Below are 13,687 nucleotides of genomic sequence, written 5' to 3' on the forward strand. Positions count from 1 at the left end.
TTAAACTTCGCGTGTCCTATATTTCGCGAGTATTAAATTTCGCTTTTTTTTTCAAAATCGCGAAAATCACGAAATTTAGTAGTCGCGAAATTAAGTGAGAATAAGGTAGAAAGTAGAGGGAATAAGAAAGCAGAGAAAAACGAAAAGAAAAGGAGCAAGGAAAAAAATCGGAACGGTTCGGTAAAAAAAGTCCAAATTTTGGCTTATGCGCATGCGCCAAAGACAAATATTGTACATTTTTACATGAAAACTTGACCAAAATCCTACTGCAATGTGAGAAAGTGCTTTTTAAGCAAAGTGTAGAGACATTTAGCACCGTATCACGTGACCAAACCGAGACATATTTCGGATTTGCCCAAAACAAATTCCGGTCCTATAAAACGTCCCGGATTTAACACGAATCCGGAAAAATATCCTCTAGTGTAAACGTTGTCTTTGTGTCATTGTAAGTTCAAATTTTGACTTAGGAAACCTTAGGAATTATGTAAAATAAAAAGTGATTTGCAAAAGCAAAACCCTTTTCTGCGCTGTCATACCACAGATTAAACATAAAACAACAAAATCTTAACGGCGAAATTTTATTCTGCATTTCTTTGTCGGTTAAGTAATGAATATATAAATAAGTCTTCTCCGATTGAGTACAAATTTAAAAAGTAGAGTGTATCTTAAATTTTTAGCCCTGAAAATAACCTCAAGGGCTACGTCCCATGTACAGTTATGAATCAAATTTCGTCTTTCTCTCTATGGCACATTTTTACTACTTTTGTTGAGAAAATTAATATTTATGCAAAGACAAATAGCTAGGTTAAGTCTCTATACAGTAAACTAACTTGTAAGCATTTTAACGCTATCAGAATTAATTTAGCTAGTTTATCTTTTAACAGTATTAATTGCGGCGTCTTTTACATACGTTTCTTGAATGCGACGGTTTTAATATTACTTAAAGCAAATTACCCTTAACAGTATGCGAGACTCAGCCCATTTTGTCAGCCACCTTTTAACCTTTTTTTGTAAAAGTTTTCTCATTGTTTCTCCTATGTTATAACGTTACAGCACAGGCAACTTAAAGTTCAACTTAATTTTTTAAAATCATTATTATATTACGATATAATATAATCATTAATTTGCATTCCATTCAACACTTTAATTGCCCGTTTGTCATACAATAATGGCTGAAAATTATTTTCTGGTAAGTGAATTTTTGTATCTAAGAAGTCGCACTGATGCGACGACACCCCAACAAACTCTTTATAAAGCATTAATTTTAAGTGTAAACTTGTACTTCATGGATAAAGTACAGCTAGCATACTTTCTCTGTTTTATTTTTTTTTTTCGCTTTTATCGGATATACATATTGCCGTGTCTTGTCTATTTATTTAATAGCGTTCTCTATTTCTCCATTTAATTTGTTTTTTAAAAAAGCTTAATATATTAATTTAGAACGATTAAGTTTAATGTGCTTCATTTTTTCATCAGTTCCTTGTACTTAAAATAAAAACATATTCTTACACGCACTTTCCTTTTGTTTCAGAATTTATGGCCCATGAGTCATTCACGCTTAATCGTTTGTGGTTTGTGCGGTAATGCGATGACTCAGCTGTCCTTTAATTAAGAAGTCAAAAATTATATCAATTTGCACATACATACCTAGCACACATTTCGTTTCAAACTATAGCTCTATCAGAGAAAATATTGCCTCACATTTTTGGTATGGAATGAGCATAATTAACGAATTACAATGATATTCTTTCGGTTTTACGTTCATTCGTTCGCACTTTCGGTCGGTCGGTCGGTTGGTCGTTCATACGTTCTTTCGTTCGTTCGTTCGTTCGGTCGGTCGGTCGGTCGGTCGGTCGGTCGGTCGGTCGGTTAGTTCGTTCGTCCTTTTGTTCGGTCGGTCGGTCGGTCGGTCAGTACCACGTACGTTCGTTTGTTTCTCTTTATCCATCACCAGACATGACACTTGTGAGCAGGGTTCATCGTACTATTGACAGGACATTGGAAAGCCTCTGCAAATTCCTTTGAATTGGCAACTGCCGCCAGAACTCTATAAAGTAATGTAAAAAATAATCAATATTAATCAGAATTTTATAATAATACATTAAAATTGAAACATTTGGTTGATTTAAACGATGCCTATGTTTAAACTTTAAGAAATCGACTGCAAGTTATTTACAAAGTTTTTACTTAGAACTTAAAAACTTATTTTTGCAAAAAGGCGATTGCGTGAAATGAAATTCAAAAGTTCAGAATTAAAAGTAATGAAACACAACTTGTTATTAGAGTGGTTCTGTATTCCTTAATCTTATCTGCTTTCCTTGACCTTTAAAAACATAACTCGTCCAGGGCCAATTCATCTACTTACCTCACTTTCTCAGGACTGTGTACATCCGTTAGCAAAGCATGCTGAGCACGCCCGTCTGATGTCGCTGAACACCAAACCTTGAACAGAGAAAATAGAAACAGTAACTTTATGGAATACATGCGAAGTCGGAAAACTTAACAAAGCTGGTTTTGAGAGTGATAAATGATCGTCGTAGTGAATTTCCAATTTAAGCAATTGGAATAAAGAAGCCTGAAAAAAATTCAGGGCTTCAACGGGATACATCCGCAGTTCATATATGAATCATTTCATATACATTACATCAAAACTGCTTTTGTTGTCTACTTTACAAAAGAACAAGAAGCGTAAGTCACTCTCAAGTTCTAACTAGAGATTGGTTCACCTGTGCAAATCCAAGGAAGAGCGTAAGTCACTCTCAAGTTCTAACTAGAGATTGGTTCACCTGTGCAAATCCAAGGAAGAACAGTTGTTCCGGAGTAAAATCCAAACCCGGTAGTTTTGATTCCCGGCTGTTCTTCGCGACCCAGGTCTGGTACGCCTGCCAGGTAACAAGAAAATTCAACCTTAGGAAGCAGGGGCGGATCCAGGGGGGGTGGATTGGGTGGCTAGCCACCCCCCTTGATCCACCAAAAAATTTAAAATAAACATATTAAAATAAAGAATAAGGACAATGTTTTTCCAAAATAGGAGATTTTCGACAGCCTGTTTTACGAACTTCTGGCTAACAAAACATGTGTGTATAATTTAAAAAATAGATTCCTTTTAGCTTTCAAGAGTTGTTTTAGCCTTGCTGGTCAGGAATGATTTTCTTCTCCATTTACTCCTTTTTGAGTTTTCTTACTTTGCCAAGGGCTAAAAATTTCCACGCACGCTGAAACGCATATCTGTTCTTTCCTGTAAGTTCGTGGCCTGTCAACTTTAAATTTCAATCACTGTTCATTTCATAAGAACTAGACTTTTTCTCCGAAATATAACTCAAGGTATATAAGTTGAGGAAATAATATTTTGCCAAATTATCAAGGAAAAACAATGGTTTTATAACTTAATTGACAGCTGTATAACGCTGCTCAGAATTGCCGAAATCACGTCTAAGTGGCTTCAACTTTTCAAAATTTTCTGAGGGGGCATGCCCCCAGACCCCCCTAGGGGGATGGAGCCTATGGTTATGAAATATGGGCCTGAGACCTAAAATAATTTGCACTCCCACTTGCAAAAAATTGCCTAAAAGCCTGAACCCCCCCCCCCCCCCCCCATAAAAAACCGGGGCTTAAACAATATAGTAAACAAGAATATTGGAAAACAGCCACCCCCCCTTTGAAAAATCCTGGATCCGCCCCTGGGAAGGCACTCAGTAAGAGAGGTTTTCTAATCTTCGTCGTAAAATCAAGGGCAAAATAATCTCATTAGGCCCTGGAACAATAATACGCCAAAAGTTTGAAACAAACCAATCAGATCTCGTAGTAAAAACAATGAAAGTGCTTTGAACTTACAGCGTAGGCGAGCTTCAGCCCTCCGTTGTCCGCTATATTTTCGCCAAGTGTTTGTTTTCCGTTAACCTACAATGAGAAAGATGAAATTCTTCGAAACGATGCAGCAATTCTCAAGGTGATGTTACAAGTGACAAGGATGGCGTTATACACTACCAGGTAGTCAGCCATTTTCCCGCATATAAAATGGTTTTGACGAAATAGCTATGCCCCGTGATCTTACGTTCATTCCGGCCACACTATAGTTGCCATATTGATTCACCATACATGAAGCGTGTTCTTGAAACACTTTCACTGATTGGTTCTTCCACCAACTGGCCAGGTTACCATGCTCGTCAAATAATCGACCTACAACAAAGTCCAAATATGGTAACAGTTTTTGACGGTGACGATGCAGTTAGAAAATAATGTATACAGTTCCTCGTTTAGGAAAAGGTTTACAGATTTTAATTTACATAGTTAATCAAAACTAATTTCTAAATTTCGCAGTTGCTGGTTTATCGACGCTGCAAATATGACTGAGTGATCATGGATTTAAATAAAGAATATGTCGAATATCGTATGGACACCACTTTCTCATGCTGAACAGGGACTACGATAAAACGAGTTCTTGTTTATATTAACGTCAGCGACATAGTCTTCCTACAAAATACATCTTAGCCATGAAGTTGGCCTGCGTTCAAGGTATTACCTTTGGACATTACAAACCCTTACCGATGAATTACAAGCACTCTAAGTAACATGAGTAATCAGTTGACAACATGATGGGTCATGTTTTATTCTTCGTAGATAAAAAATTATCATGTCAACAAACTGCCAAAGTATGTTTTGTATTGATTTGATGACGTTTCTACATTCTGAGCTAACCAATTTACCTCGATCGTCGAATCCATGGGTAAGTTCATGTCCCATTACCACACCCACAGCTCCATAATTCACTGACCTGTAGAAACAAGTAAATGATTTTTATTCAATAAGTAAAGAAGATCATCACAGTTATTGACGCAACTTAAAAGCTAAACTTAAAACGCAACTAAAAGCTCCCAAAATTACTCTGAAAATCCATTTTGATCGTCGGTGTGCCAATCGTAAACAACAACCGTTGCATTCCCAGGAACTCTGGTCCATCTGCATCACGGGGAGGGCTCCCTTGGTTTAGTGTTCAACGAAAGACTGTCTAAAGTATACCTTGCAACAATTACACAATGAGATACGGAGTTAACGTGGGGTTAACGTCAACTCGCGTTTAAACAAATATTTATATTGTATTTTTCTTACTGTGGAAATTCTGGATCATAAAACGGTCGCTGCAGAATTCCTGATGGAAAGGCTGTTTTTAAAGGGACAAAAAAATTCAAAAGACATTACTTAAGTTGTGGCAGAAATAACACATTTAAGTTCAAGTAAGGACAAATTTGAATTGAGGATAACGAACCTATGTAGTTGTTAGGAGAGTTGTAGTAAGCGTTAACGTCAGCTGGAGTCATGTGCCATCTAAAAAACGGAAAAATTAGAAAACAGTGATCGATAAATGATCAACGTTTGACTTGATGGGTATTTAAAAAATTGAAAATGATAATCGCTAATAATGATAATCGATCTATAGCTGATCAACCTCTTTTATAGTATATTAAAGAATTGAAAAGCTTAAAACAATTGTTGTTTCATTGCATCTGTAAATTTTAAAATAACGTAATGCGAGAGCAGACATTGGTCACTGAAGGAGTGGACTAAAGATGATGATGATGATGATGATGATGATGATGATGATGATGAAACTATTGTAAGAGAATTTCTGATTACACTTACTCTTGTCTGTCGACTGGCTTTCCTCGTCTGTTCATGGACTTGTTGTGGAAAAATCTTCTGGCTTCCAGATAATTCTCAAAACTATTTTCAGGACCGATTGTAAGCTGACAAAGAAACATCAAAAAGGAAAGTATAAATATTAGTGACAAATAGTTAGCGTCACAACAAAAATTTGAACCTTCTGTAGCGAGGATAAACCTTGTAAAAAGGATGTTTGAAACGTTTGCAACTAAACAAAGTGTAATTGGCCTTATAATTTATATTCTTATTTCACTCGCTCAGATTGGTTATCATGTTATCTTGAAACTTTGTTAATACGATGATAACGTCGAGGGTTCAATTTCTCTTGTATATAAGTATTTTATTGCTTATGTTTTGTGATGCTTGAGATAAGTCGAGGTCAAAACTGGAGAACAATAAATATACATAACAAAAACTCACTGAAAAGTTAAAAACTGAAATCACAATTCACGCTAATCCTGGATTAGCTTAATCGTTCTTTAAACAACCCGGCCCAGATAATTGCTTTCAACTACAAACCTTTGTGCTCACATACATATCACAAACTGTAAGGGAGCAAACCTACATTTTCATAATATTTGTCAAGTTTTTCTGAATCTTCTATCCACTTTGGGTAACCGATCATGTCGAAAGTTGCTGTAACCTAAAGAAATGGAAACAGAGTTTATTATATTTTTATCAACAATTCAAAGAACTCTTTACGATGTTTCACATACGCGTATAGATTACTTACTGCGCACAAGCTTTCCTGGAGCAAGCGCTAAATAAATAAGTAAATAATTAAATAAATAAATTAATTAATTAATTAATTAGGGTTAGGGCCTCCCCCACAGAGGCTTTAAAGGGAAATTTACCAACGAGGTGTAAAGGAAAAAAAGACAGTGAACTTCCTGTCGTCCACTGCATCTCTTTGCACTCTCCCCAATCTCCCTACTGTTTATCTTACAAGCGCGCTTAAAAATTTCTCTGAATTGTACCTTGTTTAGAGCCTTGGTTTTCGTTTCTTCGTCCATCCATTTCACTTGGGGTAAGTTTTCTTTAAATGCTTCCTTGATGCCAGCTATCATTTCTTCTGCCTGGTGAAAACAACAACAACTATTTTATTTTGCCAAAATAAATAGAAATAATTATAGCATCAGGGTAGAGCGCCGGCAAAAATTGAACGTCTCATAAATGTCAGAAGGAGTAATTACAATCTGCGAGGTGTAAATGTCTTGTCACTTCCTAAGGTGAGTAGCACCTAATGCAGCCTTTAACGTTTTAGTTATTACGCCGCAAAACAATGGAACGCACTTCACGAGACTTACGCAGCCTAGCTGGAACCAAGGATTTTATACGCAACGTTCGAAATTTAACGTTTTAAATTGTAAGTTTTATTTTTTAGGGCTTTTTTTAGCGATGTTAATTAATTAAGGATGTTTTAATTGTTATGATTTTTAATCATGGTAATAACATTTTTTATAGCTAGTAGTTAGCATTTTTATATTGTACATATTTTAATTAATTTAGATTTTAAGTTTTTAATTCGTGGAATAACTGTAAACTAGCCGCAAAGCTAAGCTATTTCACGTTAATAAACTATCTATCTATCTATAGCATAAAATAAATTAACAAGAATAGGCAAAAAACTACCCAAATTTTGTCCCATCACCAACAAATTGTACAAGAAAAGGGGAAATCTCAGTCAACACCAAAAACTACCCCTCCTTTAAAGCCTTACTCGAACGCATTCCCCTTATCGCTGATTACTACTAGTATATTGTACATATTTTAATTAATTTAGATTTTAAGTTTTTAATTCGTGGAATAACTGTAAACTAGCCGCAAAGCTAAGCGATTTCACGTTAATAAACTATCTATCTATCTATAGCATAAAATAAATTAACAAGAATAGGCAAAAAACTACCCAAATAGCAATTTAGATAAAAAGTAGAAAAAAGGAACAGGGAAAAAATGAGAATGAAAGAAAAGAAAACACTAAGCCAGCATTAACCATAAGTACATAAATAATGCTTATTCATAGTTTGCTAAAATGAACGCAATGATAGACTTTTTAGTTTTCATCCAAGTTATTCTAGATGGAAGGACCAGAAGAGTGTAAACTGATTAAATTTGCGATATGATAATTAGTTCTAACACGAAAGAACAAAATAAGCCATCCATACAAAACTCAACCATCGAACAAACACGTTCCGACTCGAACCTCACTAGTTAACCCTTGAATATCTAGTATACCACTGTATACATTCTAAGTTGACAGCGTACGAAAATATCTAAAATCGTTGTTGGGGATATTCTATTTATGTACAGTCAACTTCTAAGAATAACAATTAAAATCTATTGAAGTAAGGAGTATTAACATTACGCGTTTAATGATGATTCCCACATTCTCACCTGTAGTTTAGCGTTTTTTCCTGACCGTTCCTTGATGTACAGGTAGCCAGTAGCAAACCCCATGACTGAGTTAGTTTTAGTGACGCAGCTTTTCCAGGGCGGGGCTCCTGTCTCTACTCCTTTCTCCACTTTCAGCAATTCCAGTGACGCGTCACGAAACGGCTTGGACAGCTCCCCAATCAGCGGCTTAATGAGGTGCCATACCATGTAATTTGCCAGAATTCTGTAAATTAAGAATAGATGGAGGTAAGGTCTGTGTTTGAATCTTGTGAGCCATTAGGCCAGCGCTTATCTCTGGTTTCAGAGCATGAAGGGACTAGAATTATTCAGTCTACACTAGGAGCGAGTAGTTATGGGGTGCTAGTTCATCGTAGGAAATCATTCCATCATTCAATACGCCGGTGCCCATTTATACATGAGGGTGGGGCGAGGCACTACTAGAGTCAAATGTTTTGCTTAAGAACACAACAAAATGACGCGGTCAGAGCTTAAACCCGGACCGCTCGATCCCTAGTCTAGCACACTAGATTTTGTTATTTCACCGGCAGAACCCACAGCTGGTATTTCAATGAGTTGCAGCAGTATCATGTCATTTTGGTGTCGGATTAAAAAAAGTGCCTCTCTTCTTTGTGCAGAAGTCGAAATAAGAAAGAAACGAGGCTTGATAGGCGGCAGTGACGTTAAGTTAGAATTTACACTAATTGTTCAGCCTTCACTGACCAGTTGTGATTCTTAGCGAGTTTATCTTCAAGTCTGGATTATTATGTTCAATGGCATACCCTTTAAGCTACGTACATGGTTTCTTGACTTCACTCATGGCACTTGTTTGTACTTTGTTTAGTTTTTTGCTTAGTTGTTTGTTTTCCTCTTTGTCAACTGAAAATACGACGATCTATGAAGTTACCTTCGATCTGTTCTGATGACAAGGTTTGACATGTTTTTCATGTACTCTGGTGTATAAACCACTACATACTCCTGATGTGTGACAGGGCTGCTAAACATTGCATTCATGCAATCCAGCCATGAAATCTAAAATAAAATAATATAGAAAATTACTTGTATCTGCAGTGTGTTAGTTTCAAGCTATTTAATCAAGTCTTGAGATGATATCTTATCACGTCTTAAGATATTTATTCCTTGGAGGAACACCGTATCTCAAGTGGTGCTCAGTTGTGGAGCAGTTTATCCCTTGAATTTCTGCAAGCGACTTCCTTAAATGATTTCAAGGCAAAGTTGAGTCGCCACAGTTCTTAAGTAAGTTTTTAAACACGGCCTCTAAGAATAGCAGCGTCTATTTTTTTTTACATTTTCATTCTGTTATACTTGTAGTTAGGAAGGTAGGTAGTTAGTTTGTTAATAATAGCTTTTTGACAATGGCTGATCAATTAAAAAACCGTGTTAAAATAAAGTTATCATATCATATCATAAATAGGCCCTTTTTAAAGACATACTGGCGAACTAAGCTTGCTAACGTAACATCAGCGCTTCTTCGCGCCTTTACAACATCACCCAGCTTTCGCTTAACCGACTAGATACTGCAAACTAGCTTTTCTTGCGAGGAGCGAATGGGGAGGGGGGGGGGGGGGGAGAGTACTCTGACAGACTTACTGGCATCGAGTAGAAGTGTGTCCTAATTGTGCAAATTAAGAAATGGCAAAATTCTTAAAGGCTCTCCGAGAATGCCAAAATAGCGGCGATACTTGTGTCGATCGTGTACATTTTATCCCGAGCTTTGATCTTTACCGTGTCAAGGATAAAGAACCTTTTCACCTCAGTGAGAAAATATCTTGATTTTAAACTAAGTTCTTCGAAGGAATGTAAGACAAATGTAGATAGGGAAGTTAGGAGAATTTAGTTTCTTTGCTTAAGAAGCATCCTTCCCTTACCGCCGGTGCCAGTTGTTGAAGTTCGGCGACTGTCATTTTGTGATAAATCTTCTCCATGTTTCTCAGCCTCTCTTTTGGTTCATAAATCTCGGCCAGTTTCTTTTCAAGTTGAAACACTTCCTCCATTTGATGGCGTGTGCTATTCGCTTCGCCTCCCAAGAGCGTGCCTACTTTGACCATGAACTCTTTGTACGCTTGCAGGACCTACATGTAGACCCGGAAGAGAAAAGTGTTAGTACGTCATATTCCAGAACACATCGAAAGAGAGGCGTTAAAAAGCTTAAAAGGATCATGTCCCTATCAATAAAGCTATAATTTTAATCCTATCTAGAGAAAATAATTAACAGGGGTTGTTTTGCATACTTATCCATCACTTTTTTTCTGTTTCTTTACGGACTAAAGCGGTTACGGTCTTCTAATGATTTTGTAAATAAAAAACTTGATCCAGTGAACCAATTAGCTAGAGCTCGAACAAAAACATACAACCGGCGCATGCACCTAAGTCCAGCGGTGACTGGATTTGGTGTTTACTCTGATTTGATTGACAAAACAGCGCGTTTTAAGAGTTGTTTAAACCGACAGATTGTCCGAATGATTCCCCTTTTCATGAGCCCAGCAAATTAAAGTTTTGTCTAATTGACTGGAATTGTCCACTCAAGCGATCTGATTGTCGGCTTGTGGGCGTCCACTGGCAGAGATTTATACTAGTTATGCACCGCTTTCGAGTGGTATACTATGGAATATCCCACGAGTCACTTGCATTTTCTCAGTATACACACGAGCCTTTAGGCGAGTGTGTATACCAAGAAAATACAAGTGACAAGTGGGATATTCCATAGTATACCACGAGAAAGTGTTGTGTAACTATTTTATACCATGCCATAGAAAATACGCTTACTAAATTTCGTCGAGAATACAATCGCAGCGCACGATGGGAAGGTTGGGTTGAATACCGTCGAATATACAACGGCTTTCCTGTATTCTGATTGGCTGTATTTTCTATGGCATGGTATAAAACTGCTTATAACCCCGGCGTTGTGGTTGGGTGGGGGGATGAGAATACAAATGCACTTAGCGGCTGCGATAGGAGCCTTTGCATGCTGACGTCCGTTTTCATCCCTGTCTTGAATTATAAAGTGCATTCATACATAAATGTATTACCATATTGACAGTTTCATGTTATATGCCTTCTAAAAAAAAAAGAGAATGAGGAAACCACTTGTCCATGTAAGTGATAAGGAGTGTGTTACTTACCTTGTCTGATTCATTCCTAAAGTAATAATCTCTGTCTGATAAGGTGATACCCGCTTGCTGGACCTAGGAACGTGAAGATTATCAATATAAGTTATTTTTATACTTATAAAGCCCATGATTAATGGAGCGTGCTGGGAATTAGGTTAACCCTAAGCCTTACATGGAGGTCTGCGCCCTATCAGGGACATCATCGAAGACCCTTCTTGAAAACTTTCGTCGCTCTGATTTTTGTAGGGTTATTTCGTTGCGCCCTGACTAACTGCCCCTGGGTCTCCAAGGACGCGCCAGGGATGGACTGGAGAGTAATCTGCATTTCACCTCGTTCGCAATTATATGCAGTTCTGCGCATGAGAAATAAGGCTCGTGCGACAGATCTCATATTTTCACTAATCTCATGTCAGTATTGCTAGAAACATGCTCCATGCATGCTCACTTTATACAGTCCTACACCTACCTGTATTATATTGTGGCTTGAATTTCGGTCATCTGCCGACACAAACATGTAAAACAAAGGCATACTCTTCAGTTTGTGAATTCTACTAAGCGCTTGTTCAAAATTCCATGATTCTGGAGACCAAGGCCCAACTTCGGAAGCGTTGGTTATCGTCCATGATCCCACAAAGTGGATAAGTTTCTTGAGGGGCTCCGAGCCGCGATTTTCGACCACGGTTTTATTCATGCAAGCCGAGAAATAGTCCTTTACTTTGCTAAAAACCGTAGCAGTCTCGTTTACGCCCAAGTGTGCTTTTTCAAGAATCTTTTTCAGGATCATCAGATTGTTGTCCGAAACCTGGTGAAAAGCTGTCCATTTTGAATGACCTTGCGGGATAAAACTGCTTTTGAACCAGTTCCCACACGCGTAGCTGTAGAAGTCATCGCACGGGTCCACGTTTTTGTCCACATGATTTAAAACACTGTATGTTGCAGCGACACATCCTGCTGTCTCGCAGATATCTGGCCCGTATTTACTGCCACCGAAAACCACCGCTATATGATATTGTTTATATATAAGTACAAACGCTAAAGATATAGTAATTATGATGAAAATTATAAGAGCAAGTGCAAGAACTCGCTCCAGGGAAGTCCAATAAGCTCGATGCTTTCGCTTTGCCGTGGCGTAGTCTCTCTCGAGTTGAGCTAACCATTCATCATCGCTTTCGTCGCTTGCGGTATGTAAAGATTTTTTCAGTTCTCCGGCGTGATTGTTTGGTTCGCCGTACTCAAACTGACGAAGCTTAGACCATCTGATATCGGTAGACCAAGTAGAAACCATGTTCCTCAGTTTTCTTACCTATAACTCGCCAGTTATAATGGAGATTTTGAACTATTATCAGAAACTGCAGAACAAAAAGGTTATCCAAGCTCCTTTTGTAGTCGACTGACTTATCCCTGAATCGAAGGCCAAGCAAAACTTATTGTTGAAAAAACAACAAAGGTTCCGTTGATGGGTGACGCAACTTTGTTCGCACGAGAAACTGATTAGATCAGTTTCCTATACAGCAGAAGCTTTTCGTAGCAAAACAATTTCCCCAGTTGTTATAGTTTAAAGTATTTCATCGTAATCAGAAAAAACTCAGACATTTTCCTTTGATCCACCTTTTGTAGTTCATTGTATAAAACGCCAAACGATGATTGGTCGAGGCAGTCAAACATAAAGGCTTGTTGGGTTGACAGCGCAATAAGTACCCGCACTCATGGCAGGTCGTCTATTGAGAAAAAGCTCGTCAAACCTTCACATGAAATTTAACCGAGGCTACCCGTGAAAAAGTTTATAGCAAGCATAGATGAATCTATAAGGAGGGATTTATTGAAATAAATTAGCATTGAAATACTAGAATGTTATTTTTAGTAGTTGTATCAGTGAAATGACGGTGACACGACGTAACTTAAACTTTAATTTCAAAGATAGTTTCACGCTTTGATTTTTGATTTCCCGACAATACTGTATTTTAGTTTAGTTTCTATTTATATATAAATGTCATGTTTGTTTCAGTTGTTTTAGAGATTTTAAAGACTTTTGGTGCGTGACCAATCCGTGGACTCTTGGAACGAGATTGGTGCGTGACGATACAAGCCCAAATTAGGACGTCTGCGAGTGAGGCTAGTGCGTGACCAGTGATAAAACTATTCGTTTCGCTCAGAATTCATGTTGAACTATTTTATGAGTTTTATATTTTAAAGTGGGGATGGTATATAATGTCTCTACAATACAGCCGACAAGATTAAATGATGTCATTGAGATTTTTATTATTATTCGATCATTCAAACGAGGTTCGCCGATTTTCTTCAGCTCGAGAGTAAACTGGGATCACTCCTGGTCTTCCTGGCCTTAGAACTATAGTTTAATACATTTCTTTCAGTATCAAGGAATTGGCAGGGACCCCCCAATATTTCCGAAAAAATAAAGACTTACTGAGAGAAGAGTCTCTGAAGCCCCCCCCCCCCCCCCCCCCCCCCAACTTCAAGTCACAAGTCAGCCCCCCAACTGGAAA

At 37.7% G+C, this 13,687-nt stretch overlaps 1 protein-coding gene across 1 annotated transcript; it reads right to left on the reverse strand.

Annotated features, from left to right (window-relative positions):
• Nucleotides 1-576: 576 nt before the first annotated feature.
• Nucleotides 577-12,796, reverse strand: LOC144641304 (endothelin-converting enzyme 1-like). The gene is made up of 16 exons (XM_078500334.1): nucleotides 11,650-12,796; nucleotides 11,196-11,258; nucleotides 9,942-10,145; nucleotides 8,960-9,084; nucleotides 8,056-8,278; nucleotides 6,639-6,737; nucleotides 6,227-6,304; nucleotides 5,641-5,744; nucleotides 5,267-5,325; nucleotides 5,110-5,161; nucleotides 4,707-4,774; nucleotides 4,055-4,179; nucleotides 3,835-3,900; nucleotides 2,787-2,882; nucleotides 2,366-2,442; nucleotides 577-2,047 (listed from the first exon to the last, which is right to left on the reverse strand). Exons 1-16 carry the CDS (start codon nucleotides 12,466-12,468, stop codon nucleotides 1,948-1,950), a joined length of 2,358 nt encoding a protein of 785 aa, XP_078356460.1. The 5' UTR covers nucleotides 12,469-12,796; the 3' UTR covers nucleotides 577-1,947.
• Nucleotides 12,797-13,687: the final 891 nt, after the last annotated feature.

The sequence above is a fragment of the Oculina patagonica genome, chromosome 2 (assembly GCF_052425735.1).
Source record: "Oculina patagonica isolate OP01 chromosome 2, crgOcupat, whole genome shotgun sequence".
In the NCBI taxonomy this organism is placed as follows: domain Eukaryota; kingdom Metazoa; phylum Cnidaria; class Anthozoa; order Scleractinia; family Oculinidae; genus Oculina; species Oculina patagonica.

What these genes read in the sequence shown, in the direction of transcription:
- LOC144641304 (XM_078500334.1), bottom strand. Translation starts at nt 12,468, where the DNA reads ATGGTTTCTACTTGGTCTACCGATATCAGATGGTCTAAGCTTCGTCAG. An exon ending in GTCATCAGAACAGATCGAAG is followed by an intron (nt 8,279 to 8,959) that starts GTAACTTCATAG and finishes CTTAATTTACAG; the next exon opens with AATTCTGGCAAATTACATGG. An exon ending in CCATGGATTCGACGATCGAG is followed by an intron (nt 4,180 to 4,706) that starts GTAAATTGGTTA and finishes ACTTTGTTGTAG; the next exon opens with GTCGATTATTTGACGAGCAT.